Genomic DNA, 22,659 nt, shown 5'->3' on the forward strand with positions numbered 1-22,659 from the left:
GTTGAAAACACATCTTTAGGAAATTATATTAAAGATAGTGACTACATTTGGACAACAATGGACACGGTAAATACTACAATGACTACGATTTTTGACTAAACTTTGAGCGTATAGGATGCGATCAGAAATACACAATACAAGATGTCTATGTTTGGACAAAATAATGTCTAATAATAATAATAATAAGACTGATTAGATTTGCTCCAAAATCTAAAGTTAAAAAGACTCTGTACATAGTGTTTTCGACAGTATTTAATAAATACATGGTCTTCACATTTTTTTTTTTTTTACTCTTTTCTTGTATAAGACTGTTTAGAGCATTGGTTCTCAACTCGTTTCAGGACCAACCCTTCCAACCTAACGACAACCCAAATCGAGAAAGAAATTCCACTTCTCGATTGTATCCAATGAAATGATTGTGCACTTTAAAAGAAAAAGAGTAGAATATATTTACCTTCTTTTTTTTTTCTCCAAAAAACATAGTGACAAGCAAAATCTAAATGACCGCAAGGACTGTAAATATTCGCATATAAGCGACCCATTAAACTGCTTTAAACTAGCCACATATTAAAAGTGAATCCAAATATTGACAAAGTGTATACCCAAACATTGATCATTCATAATTATGTAGTTAAAAAAGACAATTATATTGGTTAAAAAGCTTAAAATACAACATCTATAAACCATTCACTGTATCTTCCAGCAGTGCTTCAATGGCAGACACCTGTGCACCATTTTCCCATTTTGCAATCTTTTCCTCCTGTCACTGTTTTCAACTTTTTCTTCCCCTTATCACTAGTTTCTTGGGACCCGTTGTTATGGGCAGAAAAAAGGAAATACAACCAACAAACTCACTGAAAAATGAGATGTGGTCCCTCCCAAACATGCAAATTGACTAAAGAGGTAGAAGAAACAAAGCAAGGCATTATTTTCATCTACTGTTAAGGAGTGTTATTGACCATCTGTGTTTTTTTCTTCTTAGCATTATTTTGCCAAAGCTTAGGGTCACGACCGACTGAAAATGGGTCCCGACACACCAGTTAAAAAACACTGGCTCAATCCAAATGAATACAAACCCAACATTCTTTTCATTGGAATCTAGGGGTCTAATCGAAATGTTCCTGGCAACAAGTCACTGTGGACGTAAGTAATCGGTTTAGAATTGTGAACACTTTTCTCCTGAAACTGGAAAAATAGAAAGTAAAGCCAGAGAGCAATATATCATTAACTCTTCAATGAGAACTACGAAAGATTGCTGTCAGACATAAACTCGCATGGAGAACTAGAAAAAAAGCTGTGTAACAAGTTTGTATTTCACAAAAAAGTCTTTAATTACAATGTTGGTTCTACCGTATTCATGCCATGTTGGTTTCATCCAAGTTTTCTGTTTCGTTGTTTTCCATGTCGAAAACATAGTAATCCTCTTCCAGGAAGAGCTCGGGAATCGGATCTTCTGCCACTCGACAGGTTCCCACGATCCACTCGTGTTCTGAATCATCTTTAAAAGGGAAAAAAAAGGCATTGTTTTGTTTTTGTTAACAATACGTCTGAATTCCAGTCACACAACGAAAGACCCACAATTTAATTCTGAATCAAGATTTGTTAATATGTAGGTTTTCTTTTTTTACTGTATTCCATTGCTCTCTATATATGTCAAAAAATATCTCATAAAGGAATATTTTGAGGGTCCGCCTTATAGCCTGGAAAATACTGTAATTAAAGTTTTGAAACTCTGTATAATGTTAAGTGGCATATTTTGACATAATGAACACACCCTTTAACATATACATATGCACTTTCTGGGATATTTATAATAAAAATAGGAGTGTCTTAATTCTCATTGAAAACCAGCTAGGGAACATTGTTTACAGAAAAATTAGACGGATAAACAAGCCTTAAAAGGGCAGTGTGCAACATTTAGTACAAGAAATGCCAATCAATTAAAAAAAACACGGATTGGAATACGAGACAAAAATACTATCATACCAATGTCAATTTTGATTAAAAATGTCATAGGTCAAGAAATTTTAATTTATTTTGTATAGTGGAATTCCTACCTAAAGTCGCTGCCATGTTTGTCTGGCAACTTGTTTTTATGTGGCACTGGTTTTCGTTCATGTTAGACAGTGCCATTAAATATTACACGATGGTGCTTCATAGAGGAAAATAAGATAAGAAAAAAAATGAAAAGGCATCATAAAAATAGTGCAATGAAAAGTATGAAATTTAGCAGCAACATATTTCCAAAATAAGTCAATAAATAAAATATGAACACTCATTTTTCTATACTTAGGCAAGCTGTATAACTTCCAGTCTTGTGTGCTTATTTAGGGTGGCCTGTTAATACTGGGTTTAAGGGACCTGTAGCATCTAACAAAAGGCACCAAGTCAAATAAGTGATAGCCAGGGTAAAGGAGTCCTTTATGAGGTTGTTGGCTCTGCTGCCATGTCACAAGCCAGCAATGTCTGCCAGACTGGGCGAAGAGCAGCCAATGATTTTCTGGACTGTGATGATGTCTCTGTAAAGCCAGTATTATGGTTTTCATTACAAAGTCTTGTTATTACAGACTTTTTTGTTATTATTGATGAAAAAAGTAAATATGAACTGTAATGCTCTAGTTTCGAACATTATTTTTCGGAGACAGTTACCGAAGCTGTATAAGGATACTCTAAACCAAAGTATACGAATATAAATTCTGCAAGTCAAATCAAGTCATGTTTATTTGTATGGACGCGCCGCTACTTACGACCATTCGACTTACGCTAAAGGGTAGATACAAACATTTTTTTCAGGATGTCGAAAAATATCTGGACATTGCTGTATTGTGTGCACCTTTTTCCGAGTACAGGACATTACTGTAGTGCTTCTTTCCGCAGCTACCGGCGTGTGGCACTGTGAGAGGTCACCCAGCATCCACCCCGAAGAAGAAATCCAGTTTCTACTTCCCAGTTCGTGTGTATGCACACTGCTCTGTATCTCTAGCACGCTAAGAACTTTGACAGTTTTACTGTTTAATATCTTGTGCATCCATTGAATATGGTTGGTGTAAAGTGTAAAGAAGAGGAGAGCCGTTTCTTTTGAAACGAAAGTGGAATAAGAAAGCTTGATGCGGTTGATAAAATGGTTTGATCGTTTTTTTCGTCCACTCCCTTACACTGAGGAGGACTTCTTGAAGCTTATCTACCAAAAGTAAGTTACACTTAACTTTATTTATCTTTATCAAGCATATTATTTCATGAAATGCTTACTTTTTAGTACAAAACAATACAAGTTACTTATACAAACCTTCAACATACTTATATAAACCTTAAACATACAGAATGTAGCACTGAAGCAACTTACGAACAAATTCAACTTTTAATATGTGGCATCTGTATAGCCCTTAATTACAGGAAGTCTCAAAGGGCTATACAGACTACAGTTTCATTACACCATCCCCAGATCTAAAACCTACACGGATGCAAGGAAAAATAAGTGGCAAAATTGTGGTTAGGCAGAAGCTATGAAGCTAGCAGTTTTGCACCAGCTGTGAATAAGAAATATATGTTATCGGGATTGGTCACTTGAGGCAAGATTTTATCGTTGGTGGTACCGGTAGCAAAAAAAAAACAAAAACAAAGTAATAACAAGAATATTAACAGGGCAGCACAGCGGCGCAGTGGTTAGCGCATGTGTGGCACAGTTCATGTCTTGGGAACCTCCTGCGTGGGTTCAAATCCAGCTCCAGACTTCCTGTGCGGGGTTTGCATGTTCTCCCCGTGCTTGCGTGGGTTTCCTCCGGGCACTCTGGTTTCCTCCCACATTACAAAAACATGCATGTCAGGTGAATTGGCCGGTCCAAATTGTCCCTAGATGTGAATGAGCGAGTGAGTTGTCTGTCCCCGTGTGCCCTGCGATTGGCTGCAACCAGTTCAGGGTGTCCCCTGCCCACTGCCCGGTGATTGCTGGAATGGGCTCCAGCACCCCCGCGACCCTACTGAGGATAAGCGGTGTAGCTAATGAGATGAGATAATATTAACAAGAGTTCCCAACGGTGGAGCAAAGGGTGTACACTGTGGAAGAATGATTAGCAATGGAGAGGACGACATTTTGGATAAGAATACAGGAGACCCAATTCAAGGACAAATGGGACAGATGGATGGACTGTAAAATATGGAAGGCCATCACCTCCGAACAAGGAAGACTGAAATTTGAAAAGGACTTGGTTGATTTTCCCTAACACCGCAACAAGTTCGCCTTTGTTCCCTTTTGTTTGTCGTATCTCCAAAAAGGAAAAGGGAATCATTAAAAGCAAGTTACAAAAAAAAACGATGTGATGCCGGATATTCAATCGCAGTTTCACGTATACAGCAGGTGGGCCTACAATGTATCCCCCGCATCTGCCGGGGGGTTCGCTGACTGTACATGAAATTAAGCTTGGCGGGGCCTCCCGAAAAACGTTTTCCGCTTGACCGCCGTTTAAAAATCTATCGGCCGGTAAATTGAATCGTAATCACACGCGGCATGAAAGGAAGCATAATGGCGACCGAGCCTGGAAATTAAAAACGCAGGTCACTTTGTGTGTAAAAGGCAGCTTGAACAGTGAAGTGCCATTCAGGTCACCGGTAAATTTTGTCAAATCAAGATAAGCCTCACAATTAAGAGAAAATAACTTCTCACAGCCACTTCAGACACCCATAAACAATAACCCCCCAGAAAATTGTCTGCCCCTTCTTTTGCTGTTTTTTTTTGTCTTCTGCCAAAGGAGGACTGCCAGAGGAGCAGATAATGCTGCAGTTCGTCGATTGTTACAAGTGAAATGTGGAGCTAATTGCAGGGGAAGTCACCCTTCTCTGGAGCGCGTGCAGCTGCATGCACTTGAACGCCACGCGGGCCTCACCCCGAAAGGTTGCAGCGCGTGTGAGGTTTCAAGATGGGGTGGGGGGGTGCTGCTTCATTGTGGCGGCTTGCAGGGGGAGCAGGTCCCGGTTGACGACTGATTGTGTGTAATTTGCAAGCGACGGGCGTCAACGCTAACAGCCACTTGAAGCACAAAACTCCCCCAATCTTCTTCCTACCTGATCAGGAGGGGAAAGATTTTGGGGTGGGCTTGGCCAATTGGACTTATCAGCAGCTGCAAACATTTTCCGTCCGTCTTTGTGGCTGCGAACTGTAATCACCATGGCCTGCATGTACCTCGTCACCGGGTCAAGAGGAGACCCCTAAAACCGGCATTAATGATGATTAGATTGACCCCCGTTCTCGTCTTCAGTAATCGTACCTCTTCAGATTAGATGGTGGCGATTTAGGTTGGCTTAAATTGGGGACACAGGTGGCTAGGAAGTATTCACGTTTTCTTGCTTCACATAAATGTCAACGATGATTATTGCTTTAGAATTTAACTTTAAAGTTCAAACTCCATAACTTTACAGCTGTAAACCTCTGTTAACTAGGAAGTTAAAGCTCTCTGAGTTATTGATCTCAGATTTAGGGCAGTTTTACTTTTGATCAATCTCATGTTCATCATTCTTTGAATTTTTCGAGCATCATTAGTGCCCTTAAGAGTTAAGATAGTCTAAGAAAAATGCCATGAAACTGAAACAGTCGGCGGATCTATCATTGCACATTTATTGCATTATACTAATATAAAACCTCGTGAATAACGCGGACTCAAACTTTGACTTATTCTTTTAGTAAAAAGATAATTCGCGTTATAGACAAATAGATACATTAATGGTCCTTTCCTCTAATACAGGGGTGTCAAACTCATTTTAACTCGGGGGCCTCACGATAGAACAAACATTCTGTCGGGGGCCGGATTAAAGAGAAAGAAAAAGAGAGATAAAGAAATAAGAGAAAGAGGGAAGGTAAAGGAGAGAGGGCGGGAGAAAGAAAGAAAAAGAGAGAGAGGGAGAGAGCGTGAGAAACAAAAGATAAAAAGTCATGAGAGAGGGGGAAAAGAAAGGGAGAGGAAGAAAGAAATCCACAGAGAAATAGAAAGACAGAAGGAGAGAAAAGAGAAAAGAAAGTGTGAAGGGTAGGAAAAGAGAAAGAGAAAAGGAGAAAAGGAAGTTAGAGCAAAATAAGTTAAAAAAACAGAGAGACAAAGAGCAACAAAGGAAGAGAAAAAGAGAGACACAGAGAGTGAAAGAGAGAGACAGAGAGTGGGAGAAAAGGGGTGGAAAATAGAAATAGAAAGAGAGAGAGAGAGAGAGAGAGAGAGACAGAAAGAGAGAGAGAAATAAATACAAGTACAGTGTCTTTGTTCGAGGCACCTGGCTTTGGCAACATCAAGTTGACATATTTCAACCTGCAGCTTGTTTTTCTCTTGCGCTTCTCTGAGTGTTGTCTCGCGGGCCGGTTTCAATCCATTAGTGAGCCTGATCTGGCCCGCGGGCCGCCTGTTTGACACCTGTGCTCTAATAGTATGGTGGACTTTAAATTGAGGACACAGCTGACAGGAAAATATTCAGGACACATAGAAACTGTAAATTTGTCAAAGATTTATAGCTTTGTGCTTGAAAGAGATAGTATTACATAGTGACACAGCTTAGCTGTGTCAAAGACAAAGCTTTGATGCTTTAACTCAGAAGATGATTTCATTTCCCCCAATGTTCCTGCTCAGAAAATTCTAGTCCACTAGTAATCCCAAGAGCCAAGAAGAAATCCGCAGGTTCAAGAGCATTCTCCATTTGGGCCCCGGTGCTTTGGAATGCTCTGCCCATGGGACTCGATCTGTAACCTCACTTATATTGTATAGTATAAAAACGAACTATATTTTACGTTGATAATGTCAGTGTATTGTTTGTTGATTCCCATGCAACATAAATTAAACCCTGGTCATCCTGGTAAGGGGATTACCTCATGTGCGGCCCCTTCAAAAGGTTTCTTTATTTCCTCATGCTGAGGTTTTGAGTTTTTCCTTGCCCTCATGTATGTTTTGGATCAGGAGATGGTGCAATAATAGTCTGTACAGCCCTTTGAGACTCCTTGTGATTAAAGGCTATACAAATAAACATGACTTAACTTGACTTTAACTCAGACAACAAAGCAACAAACAGCTTTAGCTGTTAATCTAAAGCTGTAAATGTTCTTTAGCTGTTGAGACAGTTTTAAAGCTGTTTAAGCTGTTAAATTCAAACTTTAGTACTGCTTTAGCTGTTGGTTTAAAGCTTTAGAGTTGCTTTAACCGCTGAGTGCCAGCTTCAAAGTAGCTTTATTTTTCAGTTATAGCATTAAAGCTTAGCTGTCTAACTAAAACCTCAAAGCTGGTTTTAACAGTTAATGCTTTAAACCTGATTTAAAGCTTGCATTAAAGTTAGATTTAACTTATAGTCAAAGCTTTTAGGCTTTAATTCAAATCAACACAATTTGTACTTAAAACTTAAAAAGAAATGCCTTAAATGCTCAGATTGAGTGAGTCAACAGGATTTTGCTGTTAAACCAAAATCTCTTACTCCAATATCTTCAATTGTTATTAGACCCTAAGAGAACTTTCTGACAGAATACCAATAGTATACTAAGATCCGGTGATACAGAGACGACAGATATTTTGTTCAAATTGAACGACACAAAACAACTGGCCAAGGATTAAATTTTGTCTGCCATTCACATACAAAACGGCTGTAGGGCTGATGACATATGGCGTATGACAGACCAAAAAACGACAAATACATTGTACACAGACTATGGTTTGCTTCTAGTCACTAAACAAAGATTTAACTTTGGAAAAGTCAAAATAAAAATGATGTTTTACACCTGAAAATATTGAAGAAGTTTGATTTTATTCAGTTTACAATAAACAGAGACATGTGCTTCCGTGTTTTAACTCTCCGAATCTTATCGTGGAAACTGAACGTCAACACGCGTAATGAAACAGTACATGTGTAAGTCATCTGTACCGAATTCGCCTCGATGATCATATCGCACAACAAAAGCACGTCTGCTCTGATACACATCTTTGAAATGATCATCCATGCACGACCGCTCTTTGGATTCTGTCCAAATTGTGTTTTACGTCCGCAGATGTATAGCCAGCTTTTCAAATATTCCACTTCTGAAGGCCTAAGTTGATGTTATCTGTCCACGGAACACCTCAGACAAAGGGAGGGCCTTTGGTTAAGTCACCAGAGGTGTTTTTGTTGGCAATGGAATGCTTTTCACAGGGAAGGCCTTTCTAAGGGAAGGGCTTATTCCAGAAACAGGAAAGTGCGCCAAACAATATGGTAGCCATCCAGCTGCCTGAGATGCTGCTACCAAAAGAGTTTGTTGACATCTGTTTTCAGATTAGTCTCAACTTGCACTAAACCAGTTCCAAAGCTTAAACTTAAAGCTGTGGAAGGCGAGTAACTCAGTAAGACGAAGTGAGTTTTCTTAACCTGAAAAAGCTAATCATGACAACAGCAGCTAGCGGAGAGCAGTGACATGCGGTGAGGTCTGTGTCTGGTGAGGCACAGTCAGATTTACAAAAAACTTAACCAAGAGTCCATCTTATTCTAGCCTAAAGACGGATCGTGCCACCAGGCTATACTTGCACAAGGCACACCACAGGAAATGGTGCCCCTATGACTCTTGTCGTCATGGGATCGATTCAACCAATTAACCAACCAACCAACCAACCAACCATCCAACAACCAAGCAAGCAACCAACCAACCAACCAACCAACTAAACGCCAACCAACCAACATCTAATTCATCATTTGATCGGCAGAAAAAGAAAGCAATATATAAACTGTAACATAGAAAAAAAACATTATTTTCTTCACGGTTCTCGATTCAGATATTCCTTAACCAGGTTGTCGGGGCACCAATGAGGACTCAACTCTGGACAGCTTTCTCCACTGTTGACGGTTCCTGGCCTGTTTTTGGGTTGTGACAGAGTCGGCACCAGTCCATTCCTTAATGATGTCGGCCCAGTTCTTTCTCGATCTCTCTCTCTTCCTGCCCCCTAAGACCGTGCCCTGAAGAATCATCTTGGACAGTCCCGATGATCTTTTGACATGACTCTACCACTCGAGTTTTTCATCTGCGCACAGCTGACAACAGTTCTTCGTATTGTCCAATGTGCCCCCTGATGGTGTTACGCACAATTTGCATCGTCACAATTATGTCTTACCCTTAACTTATACTGTAAATAAAGTCAATGTGCTGCTCCTTTTGAATAAAAGCACCAATAGATAGGTAATCCTTCATTATGTAAAAAAGTCCATGCAACAAAAAAAACAATTACTGGATGGCTTGACTTGCTGTTATCTTGCCAAGACTATCATTATTTCTATTGTTTGTTGCTGAGGTGTGTGCCAAATCAGAATATTAGGTCTCACTATTGCCCTCAGCCATGAGACAAGAGATTTGCTTGCCTCACTCTGCATCTGCAGGTTACATCTTAATTGCAATAATAATAGTCATGATATAATGTGGAAATTAAGCAATTTAGAAAAGGAAAATCCAAAATTGTGAAGTTAAATGAGAAACATTTTTTAGCAGAGAATACATTTATATAATCATTATATTTTTAATCTTGAATTTCCATACAGACAGGTGAGGCACAGTCTAACCTGCCTCCATCTGACTGTGGACAGCCACAGACTGCAGTCAAGTGGCTAGCAGTGGCTCCCTTAAAAAAAGGTTAAAAATAACATAGTAGAAGATGACAAGTAGCTGATGCCTACATCTGACAACTTAACCCCGCAAAATTCCACATGCACTGTACAAATACGCCGCTAAAACATGTCAACTTCTTCTTCTTTTTTTTTTTTAAGTGTCTCAAGCAATTTAATTCTAAATACACATTTCTAAACCTAAGAGTATTTTTAAAAAAATCCTTGTGAGTATGATGGTGCGAAAGGTCCCCGGTTTGAGACCGGGTAGAAACGTTTGTTGGCTTGGAGAAGGATGGGCGCCACCAGGCTGTACTTACCCAAGACTCACCACAGGAAATGGTGCCTCTACGACCCTAGCAGTTAAGGGATCTACCCACCAACCCACCATTCACATGTGTTTGTGCTCTTTCAAAAAAAAAAAAAAAACATAGTAACTTAAAATGACTTGAATTTTTTCCCCACTAGGGAGTGCTATACTGTATAATACACAGTGGGGCTTTAGATATAACTATTCACTTATATATTCAGCTATAGACGAGTCAAGTCAAGTCACATTTATTTGTACGGCCCTTAAGCACAAAATGTCTCAAAGGACTGCACAGATTACAATCACACCATCCCCTGATCTTAAACCAACATGCGGGCAAGGAAAACTCAAAACCTCAGCACTAGGACATTAAAGATGACTTAACAATGCAGGCAGGGGAAGTAAATAAAAACTGAATGCAGGATCTCAGTGTTTCTCAACCTTTTTCGAGCCAAGAAAAAATATTTTGAAATAAAGAATATATAGGCAGTTTTCAGGTTACGAAGCTTCTCCCAGAATGAACTAAATTTGTCGGTAGAGTTACCACTGTATACAAAATCAGCATCTATATTTTCTTGTACTACCTTATGAGCAGATAATTACGATATAAAAATGAAAATAATAGCTGTCGCCTGCCATGAGATTGATGAATGATACAGTATGATGGCTGATCACTGGAAGAAAGCAAAGATACGGAACAATGACATGTTTTTAAAGATAAATAAGGGCATCTTCCAGCAGCACACTAGACATGGTCTTGTGGCACACTAGTGTGGGCACACTAGTTGAAATACACAACAGTATATGACATTCATCTCATGTCTTTTTATATCTAATCTATCTAAATACGTCTGGTGTAAATTACTTTATATACACTGATGTATTTGTGTGTGTGAGTGTGTCTTTTGTATGTGACTTATAGGCTCCTAAACCAATTGTTGTTGTACTTTAGGCCTCCGCAAGTCTCTTTAGCTAGGTTTCCTGTCAATTCCCCCCAATGTACACCAACAAAATCGATAAATATTATCTTTCACGTGGTCTGCTTTTGCGGGGTCTCCAACACCCTCTTGCAGCCAAATTGTGTACTGCAGCTCCCGACCACTCCGAGCAGCCCAATCCAATCTTCCATAGTCATAAAGGCTTCTATTCACTCAAACAAATCTGACATTGACACTTGTTTCATTTATTTACTGTATATCAGTATAAGTCGCTGCTGTTGTAGCTTGTCGCTTTCAAGAGACAAAGCCGATGTCAATATTTGCTACCCGCTGCCGACCACTCATCAGTTAGTAGGTGCAGTTTGTTCTCTGAGGCCAAACAGAGTGGCCCAGTTAGATTTGACGGTACGGAGCTCATTTATTTGCGTAGTAGTTTGAGGCGTCTGTTAAAAGCCACTTTGACATGTTGGCCCAAAAAAAAAAAAAAAGAGAAACTGGTCCAAACCTTTAATTTGCTTTTCAGTCATGCGAGCAAACGCCAAAAAAATGAAGGAGTCTTTGAGTTCGTCACCAGATTATAGGATAGAAATTCAACTCTTCCATAATCTTTTTTTAAAAGTAAACGATTTTTCGCTTTTAATTTGAAACATTTTTAAAACAGCACAGTTGACAAAGATTAATGAATCTTAATCAATTCGCAGATGGCCTTCAGTCTTGCCTAAAATTTAAACCAAGGGTGTATAAAGTAAGACCAGGGGGCCACTTGCGGCTGCCATCTATTTTTAAATGGTCTGTTGCATATCCTAAAGAATTCCCATGAACAACCCTCAGTCTTCTTAAAAATGCACATTTAAGGGCCAGTGTTCTCGTTTGCCCGCGTCCCTGCGTCCTAGACGCATTATTTTTGCTGGGGACGCACCGTGTCAAATCAACGTGCGTTCCCGGGACGCAACTTTTTTGACACAAAATTGTCAGTATCATTTTTTAGCAAAGATTTACCGCACTCCAAACTTTTTGTCAGGCAGATCCGTCATTGTTGTTTTGGTCTCGCGGTTCGAGTTTTCGTCTGCACGCCGATCTCGAGTTCGAGTTGTGTAGTGAAAGTCCGTCTCTTTTTAGAGAACTGGCTTTTTCGGCTCAACTCGTTAAAGAGCCGGCTCTCAAACGGCTCACTTGCTTTGATGCATTATATTACGAATGATTATGTTGTATAAAGAAGTTAAGAAAAAAAGGAAGTATAAAAGGAGAAAATGAAAAAAGACAGGTTTGTGGTGATCCCTTTTAATCAGTATATTACCAACAATAATTTAATGCAGAAAATGAATTAATAATTTGAATAAGAAAATGTATTATTCTACTTAATTATATTTGCATGTATTTTTTCCTTCTACAGTGAAGAGTCCAAGCGACTTCATTTTTGAACTTTTTTTTATAATAAACCTCATTCATGTCGAGCAACTCAGTGTCTCACAACAAAATGTTCAATAACAATATATATGATGCAAGGAAACACATGTACAATATAACATGTTAAACTACATAAATAAACATGTTTGAAAAAAAAAAAGATTTTTTTTTTGTATTTTGTAAGGGAAAATACGACAGTTTGTAAGGGCATGGAGCACACTAAATATTGGGGACCCATAGATCTCTGTTGGGACCCATCACTTTTCAGAGGTAAAATGAACACTGTAAAGGTATAAATTATTTGAACTGAAATGAGTAAAATGATAAGGAAATTGCTCATCAAAACACTTACATAACTAAAAATATTTTAAACTATTGAAAACATTCTGTTCCACTTTCTGCTTTGACAATGTTTGATTGATGATCAATATTACTTCACAATGGGCTCATTTGAAACTGTCTCACTAAAGGTTTTGAGTGATTTTGATTCTAACTTTTTCAACTTTCTACTCGACACAGAGGCCATGGTTTTCGGTCAAATAAGAATAGTAAGTCAATACGGAGCAGTTACGTACAGGGAGGGGAAACAGGTGAGGCACCGCTTATCCTCAATAGGGTCACCGGGGTGCTGGAGCCCATCCCAGCCATCTCCGGGCAGTGGGCAGGGGACACTCTGAACTGGTTGCCAGCCAGTCGCAGGGCACACAGGGACAGACAATTCGCTTGCTCAATCACACCTAGGGACAATTTGGACCGGCCAATCAACCTGACATGCATGTTCTCGGAAAGTGGGGAGAAACCATAGTGCCTAGAGGAAACCCATGCAACCACGGGGAGAACATGCAAACTCTGCACAGTAGATTCGATCCCATGACCTCAGAAGTGTGCCACGGACGCATTAACCACTCTTCCGCTGTGCTGCATTCATCATGGTAATGTAAAATAAAAACCATGTTTAAGTTCTTTCTCATTCAACTTCACAATTTTTCAATTTTCTTTTAAAAATAGCTGAATTTTCCCTTTATACATTGTATGAATAAAATTAGTATCTATTGCTGTGCTTAGTGTCTGCAGATGCAGAGTGAGGCACGCAATTATCTTGCCTCATGTCAGTTAGCAATAGCATGACAAAGGAATCTGATTAGATGTACACCTCAGCCCGAAACAACAGAATTAGTTAAGTATAAGCAAGTTAACAGCAAATGAAGTTATCAAGTCATTTTCTTCTCTTTGCACAGACTTTTTCTTCATAATGGACGATTACCTATCTATTGACATATTTAGTCAACAGAGCAGCAGATGTATGTTCAATCATTTCTAAATCTGACTGTGCCTCACCAGACGCAAACCTCACATCAAGTCAAGTCACGTTTTTATCTACAGTATATAGCCCTTAATCACAAAATGTCTCTAAAGACTGCACAAATTAAAATCACACCATCCCCTGATCCTAAACCAACATGTGGGCAAGGAAAAACTCAAAACCTCAGCAACCAGGAAATTAAGAAACCTTGAGAAGGGGCCTCACAAGTGGTAATCCCCCTTCCAGGATGACCAGGCTGCAATAGATTTAGCATTGGGTAACAGCACACAAAACATGAACATCAATAAAAGAAAACAATAGGTAATATGTTGAAATTTGTCCAGAAAGTGTGTGACAGCAATGACGCCTGAAGCCTCTTGTCACTGAAGCAATTTCTAATTTGTTATTCAATAAATAAATTAAATGGCTAATATTTACATTTCAAAGATAATATACATGAGCAGAATACTGGTTAGAGGAAATCACCATTTTTTCATGCACTGATTTTGGAAACAAATGACAGACCCATGTAATAATCAACAACTCAGTGCAGTGACTTGTTAACAGCTCAGATAATGACTTTTGTCAGAGTCACTTAGGACTCAAGTAGAACTCGGAGGTAAAGACTCAAGAACCTATTATGACTCGCACATGGGACTTTCTCCAACTTTACCGTCTCCTCTGAGAGTCTACTCCGAAAATAACCTGCAACCTCTTAGGGGAATATTGCCTGCTGATCCTATTGTTCTGGATTTTGGCAAGGTGCCAGGCGGGAATGTTTGCCCGTGTTAGTAACGGTAACCAAGGCGGCAGAGGAGTTGTGAAATGGATCAAGTTTTTTTGTGGGGTGCTTATTTCATCAAATTTGTTCAGGTAGAAAGGGTAAATAGAGCTAATATTAACTACCTACACCCGTTCAGCAGCAAATTGTACAAGCTCCTTTTCTCCTTTTTCTTTTTCTTTTACTTGAGATGTTCCCCGCGTTGGAATGGGGGGGTTTTCTTACCCGTGTCCAGTCATCATTGCATCCTGGACAGGAAACCACAAAGCAATAAATCCAGCTTTTACACGTGCACTGACAAATGCCCCTACACTTCCTCGGGTTGGAAAATAAATATGTACAGGATATAGGAGCATCCCTGCTTACAAAAATAAAGAGAAAAAGAAGGTTGTAAAAAGAAAGAGAGAAGGAGTTATATGTACATCAGGCAGTGAAGGGAAGCAGCCCTCTAAATCAAGGGTCAGCAACTTTTTTGTTACTGATTTGCGCAAAATACTACCAGTTTGATATGCACTATTAAAATAACAACATGTCATGTCATTAGTACATTGTTAGTATGTTATTATTTCAGATTTGGTCTACTAAGAATCCTAAGAGCCAAGAAGAGATCCGCAGGTTCGAGAGTGTACTCCATTCAGGCCCCGGTGCTGTGGAATACTCTGCCCTCTGAGATTCGATTTACAACCTCAGTGGAACTGCTTAAACCCAGGCTTAAAACACACTTCTATTCTATAGTTTTATATAACCTATATTTCACGTTGACAATATCTGTGTATTATTTGTTATTATCATCCTGGAAGGGGAATTTTCTCATGTGTGGTCCCTCTCAAGGTTTCTTCATTTTCCTCATGTTGAGATTTTTGAGTTTTTTCTTGCCCTCATGTCGGTTTTAGATCAGGGGATGTTGTAATAATAGTCTGTACTTTGCAATAGTCTGTAGTCCGTGCAGCCCTTTCAGACTCCTTGTGATTAAGGGCTATACAAATAAATATGACTTGACTTGACATGACATGACTTGTTATTACCAGGCTTTAGGTAGAAGAATTAAGGTTAAAATTGGCTCAGTCAACCACTAAAACATTATGCCAGTCTACACTCGTTCAATGAAAGCAAAGGCAAATAAAGAAGAAAGAACAGAGTCAATGCCAGGGACAATAACTGTTAATCTATTTTATAGCTTTTATTGTAGTATCAATTTGTTCCTTAAAGGTCAAACATTTTAAAGATAATCACACATTTTTGTGTAGTGTGGACTCATAAAAGAGGCATTAGGCTATTAGCTATTTTGGTATGAATTAGATAGATAGATAGATAGATAGATAGATAGATAGATAGATAGATAGATAGATAGATAGATAAATAGATAGATAGACAGACAGACAGACAGACAGACAGACAGACAGACAGACAGACAGACAGACAGATAGATAGATAGATAGATAGATAGACAGACAGACAGACAGACAGACAGACAGACAGACAGACAGACAGACAGACAGACAGACAGACAGAGAGACAGACAGACAGACAGACAGATAGATAGATAGATAGATAGATAGATAGATAGATAGATAGATAGATAGATAGATAGATAGATAGATAGATAGATAGATAGATAGATAGATAGATAGATAGATAGATAGATAGATAGATAGATCGATAGATTGATAGATAGATAGATAGATAGATAGATAGATAGATTGATTGATACTTTAACCATCCCCTCCACCCACCAGTTCGGCCCATAGAGCCAATACCTGGCCTTCCCTCAAGGTTAAGGATAAATACCCCATTTTTACGTTCTGATACAGATACCGATATTTCAGTTGTGCAGATCCATTGATACTGATCCCTTGCCAATTCGATATTTTGGAGTTAATAACTAAATGAAAATTGTACTGGTGTCCCATGCACAAGAGCATTATGAATACAAGCGCGAGCCCATTATTTGATAAGTTTCAGTTTATGGATGAGAACAGATTTTTTTTTTATCAAAAACAATTAATCCCGATGCAGTAATATAGACTAACAGATTGAAATGCGGCCTCCTTGTTATCACACTTTGCGACTTCCTTTGAGGGATTATCTAAGGATTGGTAAACAGTATTTTTTTTAAAAATCATATTAGTCAATAACTACCATATATTGGCCTTTCTTAAATTACAGTTGTTTCTGGTATTGACTATAAATCAAAAGTATTAGTGGTATTTGTCGTTGTTTTCTCCAAAGTGACTACCATTGAATTGAATACACTAACACTCTGACATGATTTGCCAATTGCCCTCACCTGTGCTCACTTGTTCAGCCCCGACTGCCACTCGTTCCCTAATTAGTCCTCCTCTTATTTAAACACGTCATTCTCGTTCACTCCTGGTCGCTCCGTCTGCGAACCTCACCGCATGCAAGGCAAGCACTTTTAACTCTGGCTCCCGTTTTGATCCCGACCTGTTTCCTGTATCGATCCCCGATCCAAGCTCCGTTCTCCTGTCCCGGCTACCCGAATTGTTCTGATCTCCGACCACGCTTTGTTCGCGAGGGCTTCCCTCTTCTCCTGCCCAGCGAGCACCAGATTGCTCCCTTTTTCCTCTTGCCCCGATTTCCCCGATCCCTTAATAAAGCATTGTGTGAAACGTTACGCATTTTGGTCCCCTGCCTGTCGTGCCTACCGGTCGTGACACACTCGTATCGGTGAGAAAACAAAGTGGTATCAAATATCCCTAAACTGACATGCTGACTCTTTTAGAGGTGGCTCTCATAAAATTGGTGTAAAATAATCTCAAATTAAATTACAGAATGACCTAGTTATAACACATTAATTACACACAGTTCGTCTTCATTTTAGTCCCACCTACTGTTCTGAGGAAGGTGCCGTCATAGGCAGTGATGTTTCTAGTAGTCGGATCATAGAAACCATCTCCACAGTCATAACATCCGTCAGGGATGACACGAGGAGGATGCAGGTCTGTCAGCTGGGATTCACCTTTTACGAAAAAACAAGCACACAAAAACATGACATCATACAATCTTCAAAGTGAAGTCAACTTTATTATCTTTTAGCAGTCGAGTGTGGTTCAAAAGCTTAGCTGTTAAGAGTTCTAGCTAGCCCTTTGATTTAAAAGCTGAAGTCAGCCAAAACAATATGTTGTGTTGGCCTATCAAATTCAGCATTTTCATTAAGTGTCTTAGTGGAAGATAAGAAGGGAAACTTTCAACTATCTCCGGGTGGCGGGTATTTTAGCTAATGACCAGTCAGTTATAATCTGTACCATAGCTGTAATTGGACTGAGCAGCTATGATACAATTGTGATCTCATTAAAAGTGGTTTTCGATTAGGGATGGGTGAGTACTCATGCCAGGTATTGGTATCGTTACTCACAATGTTGTCGGCCTTCTTGTGGACATTTAAGTTTGAGAATATTTTTTAACTCACAGTTTTCAAACTGGCATGGTAAAAGAACCCATCCTGTACCTTGGAGAAGAAAGCATGGGAGAGGATTCTTTCCAGGACAGGGAATTATGTAAAATAAGCTAGAATTAAATGTATCCAATATGAAATAATCAACAAATATTATTACACTCCATGAAAATTTTCATAGTGAAACTTCTTAAGGTTGATTTATTTTGTGTCATGATTACTGACTCGGGGCACCTGTGGCAGCCCCGTTGCCGCCAACAGCCACGGTACCTGATTGGCTGTTGGACTCTTTTTAAACTCCCTTCTTTCGAAAATAACCCATCAGACCGTCTGCAAATCTATGCTCTCAGCTAGGCAAGCTTTTGTTCTCTCCGACACCATCCTGCCCTGTTTCCTGCCTGATACCTGTTGCCGACCTCTTTTCTGGACCTGTTTCTGTTTTTGCTCCTCCGCCCCGGCCATCGACCTGTTTTTCTCGCTGCCAACGACTACCCTCGCTCGACCGACGATCATCGGATCGTGGATGCAAGCCCTGTTCTCTTTCTTAATAAAACTGAGTAAAACAAACGCAATTTGGTCCCGTCTCCGTTCCTGGTCCGTGACATTTTGAAGTGTAGAAATTAGAAAGGAACCACAATAAATGCTTTGTGGCATCCATTCATTATCTGCACCGATTATCCTAAGTAGGGTCACGGGGGTGCTGGAGCCCATTCCAGCTATCTTCGGGCAGTGGGCAGGGGACACCCTGAACTGGTTGCCAGCCAGTCGCAGGGCACACAGAGACAGACAACTCTCTCGCTCATTCACACCTAGGGACAATTTGGACCTGCCAAGTAACCTGACATGCATGTTTTTGGAATGTGGGAGGAAACCCACGCATGCATGTGGAGAACATGCAAACTCCGCACAGGAAGGCTGATAGCTGGATTTGATCACATGACTCAGAACTGTGCTGCATACGCACTAACCACTGCGCTGCGTGCCGTCCTGCTTTGTGGCAATATTCCAAAATTTCTCTCTTATGGGAAAATTCTTGAAATCACAGATACTGTGTCTTTTTGGAGACAGAACTGTGGTTCCCTATTTGGACACATTTACTTCCAGAACACTAAAGACTGCATTCATGACCTGCAACTGGACTATTTTGAGACCCTGGAAGCAGTAAATTCACCAGTTTAATTCTTTAAATAAAGACCATATGTTGACTCTTCAAGTGTTCATTTTCCATTGTTTGTTTAAAGGTACTGAGTAAGTATGATTTTACACTTAAAAAGTCAACTTCGGTGAATCTACGAGAGTGTTAAGTCAACATTCGATATTTTACTGTGAAGGAATGGTAAATATAAAAGAAAAATGCTGTGGAAGGTATTTTTTTCAAAGGGGAAATTAATTCTATGTACTAATGGTACTAAATTTGTATATGGTATTTGTTTAGATTACAACTCAAAATTTTGATATCGGTATTGGTAAAAGAAAAAATATGATACAGTATCAAAAATCCCTAATTGTGTTACTGAATTCGATTTTACGAACCATCGGATGGTGTAAATACCGAGTTTTGACTTGTTGGAAGGCATAATATAACTTCCAATTTTAATGTCTGGTAAAATAAGAAAAGGTGAACCTGCAGGTCGAAGGCCGTTGCATCTCTCAGTGTAGAAGCGTCTATCGTTTCCGTCACAGTAATCCCAGTCCTTCTCCTGGTACGGCAGCCCGTCAGCAAAGGTGAACGCACCCTTATTTGGTAAGGAATGACAAGGTTTGATCAAACTTCAAACAGATGAGCATTTATTTGATTCAATTTTTTGATATGTACAAGTACTTTTGACGTGGAAAATTATGATAAATAGTTGCGCAACACCGTATCGTGGGTGCAACATTTCCTTTCTTCCAATAAAACTGAGAGAAACGTAACGCAAGTGGGTCCTGTCTCCTTTCTGGTCCTGACATATATAATGAAAATTGCAACCGATTATAATAAAATCAACATGTAGATCCATCCATTCATCAATGAGTTTTAAAAAATTGAATAGGGCTTTTGAAGAGTAATTTTTTTACTCACTTGTGACAATATTTGTGCTCACTGATCAAGAAATTTGTGTGTTTTTTGGGGTGATTTGTCTTATTTCCTAATTAAATCAATTATTTTTTTCCAGTTTTTTTTTAAGTAAGGGTATCCAGGTTGGACTGAATCTGCATTACATATCCCAGGTTCACCGTGTTGAATTTTGGGGTTAGCACAGTTGCATCATTGCAGGTGCAGGGAAGTCTTGGCTAAGTTTAGTCACGGTTCACCGTGACTATCATTTGAGGTGACCCTCGTCGGAATTGATGATAATAATTGCAATGATTGCTGCTGTAAACGCATGAGAGCCACAATACACCTTGGGCGAGCGAAAGACAGGGAAACCTAATCGGCGCTGGAAGAATGATGAGTGATTGCTATAACATGTAGCAGATGTGATATTAAAGTATGACGGATGCGAAACATCAGTTGCGGGCACACAAACACGCACGTTCCAAAACACACACCTGTGTCGCAATGCCATTCTCCCAGGTGGCCTCATATTTACTTCCATTGGGAAAGTGCAGCACCCCCGCGCCATGGAACATACCATCCTTCATCTGACCTACGTACCTTGTTTCGGATGGAAAGGTATATTCCCCTTCTCCTTCCATCCTGCCAACAAGAAAATGACATATATTCAGGAATGGAGAGCATGTAGTATTACTGAACTTTATTCATTTTGTACTAGAGGTTAATTTATCACAATAGTTCTGAATAATACATCACAATCATTGAAAGTTAATCACTCACTCACTTACCCGCTCCCACCAAATCTCCCTCCCTCCATCCTGCCATTTATCCATTTATCATTTCTTCATCCTTCTACATTTCTTCCTCTTGGGGCGGCAGTAGCTCAGGAGGTAGAGCGATCGTTTTAGGATTAAGGGATCCCAGTTCGAATCCCGGCTTGTCCGTGTTACATGCCGAAGTGTCCTTGGGTAAGACACTGAACCCCCAATACCCCCAATAAGCAGGTTAGCGCCTTACATGGCTGCAGAGATCACGGCCGCTATTGGGAAATGTGAAGCACAATGTAAAGCGCTTTGGGAAGTCATTGACTTGAAAAGCGCTATATAAAATGCAGATCAGATCATTTCATTTCTCTATCCATAATTCCTTAAATTCATCCTTCCTAAATCCATCCTTCTTTCCTTCTTTCCTTCTTTCCTTTCTTCCTTTCTTCCTTCCTGCCTTCTTTTTCTCTTCCTTCCTGCCTTCCTTTCCACCCTTCTTGCCTTCTTTTCAACCCTTCCTTATTTCTTTCCTTCATTCCTTCATTCCTTCTTTCCTTCTTTCCTTCTTTCCTTCTTTCCTTCTTTCCTTCTTTCCTTCTTTCCTTCTTTCCTTCTTTCCTTCTTTCCTTCTTTCCTTCTTTCCTTCTTTCCTTCTTTCCTTCTTTCCTTCTTTCCTTCTTTCCTTCCTACTTTCCCTCCTTCCGTTCTTCCTTCCAACCTCCCTAATTTTCTCCCTCCCTCACTCTATAACTGCACTCATTCCTTTCCTTTTTTCCTTCTTTACCACTTTCCTTCTTTCCTTCTTTCCTTCCTTCCCCTGTTACTCCGTTCCTTTGTTCCAGTGTTCCTCCCATCGCTCCATACCTCCATTGCTCCATCCATTTATCCATCCATTCATCCATCCTTCCATCCTTCCATCCTTCCATCCTTCCATCCTTTCATCCTTCCATCCTTCCATCCTTCCATCCTTCCTGTCTTCTTTGCACCCTTTCTTCTTTCCTTCCTTCCTACCTACTTTCCTTCCTTCCATTCTTTCTTCCAACCTTGCTAACTTCCTCCCCCCTCATTCTATAACTGCACTCCTTTCCTACCTTCTTTTCTTCTTTCCTTCTTTCCTTCCTAATTTTTTCCTTTTTTTTTCTTTCATCTTTTCCTTCTTTCATTCTTTCCTCTTTTCCATCTGTCCTTCTCTCCTTCTTGCCTTCTTTCTTTATTTCCTTCTTTTCTTCCTTCCTCTGTTCGTCTGTTCCATAGTTCCTGTGTTCCTTTTATTGCTCCATTGCTCCATAACTCAATTTCTCCATCCATCCATCCATCCTTCCATCCTTCCACCCATCCACCGAGCATTTCTTCCATTATTCCTTTTATCATCCTTCCTTTCATTCCATCCATAATTCCTTCCATCCAACCTTACATCCATCCATCTATCTATCATAAATATTTTGTTGTCATTGACAGGAATGTAGAGACCATTGTTTACAACAAGATTAGATGTAACACTCCTGGATAAATATTTAAAACCCTAAGAAAAATAATAAATATGAGAAAAATAAAAATGTCGGGATAAATAGGCAAATATCTACAGTGTAAGGCTTGTAGCCTGGCCTATGTAGTAAGTGCATTAAAATAACAGTACAATGAAAAGTAATGCCATGACATTAGAAGCCACATTTTTCCAAAATGGGACACACAATAATTATTTAATGCTAATCACAATCACCCACACTATGGCCATCAATAATTTGCTTACTTACCTGCTATTTAGAGTCGGACCATCATAACTGCTTCCCGTCAGCTCCATTTTTTTTCTTCCTCTTCCAATGGCCAATCTCCTTAAACGTTATTTTACTTTCATCGACACAAATGATTTAAAACCAGTGCTTCTACTTAAAAGAAAGAATGCAGAAAATAGTTGCAATGTTGTGCATAAATGCCTCAAACATTCAACAATTCCAAAGGGTTGTCACAAGGTTGTCAGTGTATGTTGTTACCATGGCAACATACTATCCAAAGTCAGTGTTATGTGAAATGAAGAAAGAAATCTTCCAGTGATATTTTTAATTTATTGTAACTTTTTTTCTGAGCAAATTTTTATCCTTACATGTAACCAAATTAATTTTAGAT

At 39.4% G+C, this 22,659-nt stretch overlaps 1 protein-coding gene across 2 annotated transcripts; it reads right to left on the reverse strand.

The window, feature by feature from the left end:
* Window positions 1-1,258: 1,258 nt before the first annotated feature.
* morn5 (MORN repeat containing 5) lies at window positions 1,259-22,522 on the reverse strand. 2 transcript variants are annotated; one of them, XM_088319623.1, is made up of 5 exons: window positions 22,290-22,522; window positions 20,266-20,413; window positions 19,358-19,469; window positions 17,171-17,298; window positions 1,259-1,498 (listed from the first exon to the last, which is right to left on the reverse strand). In XM_088319623.1, the coding sequence occupies exons 1-5, from the start codon at window positions 22,334-22,336 to the stop codon at window positions 1,283-1,285; spliced, it is 651 nt and encodes a 216-aa protein (XP_088175749.1). In that variant the 5' UTR covers window positions 22,337-22,522; the 3' UTR covers window positions 1,259-1,282. The 2 variants fall into 2 exon arrangements, with proteins under 2 accessions (XP_088175749.1, XP_088175750.1); XM_088319624.1 differs by having other exon boundaries at window positions 1,296-1,498; window positions 17,167-17,298.
* Window positions 22,523-22,659: the final 137 nt, after the last annotated feature.

The sequence above is a fragment of the Urocampus carinirostris genome, chromosome 16 (genome assembly GCF_059441175.1).
Source record: "Urocampus carinirostris isolate Australia breed hairy pipefish chromosome 16, RoL_Ucar_1.0, whole genome shotgun sequence".
Lineage (NCBI taxonomy): Eukaryota > Metazoa > Chordata > Actinopteri > Syngnathiformes > Syngnathidae > Urocampus > Urocampus carinirostris.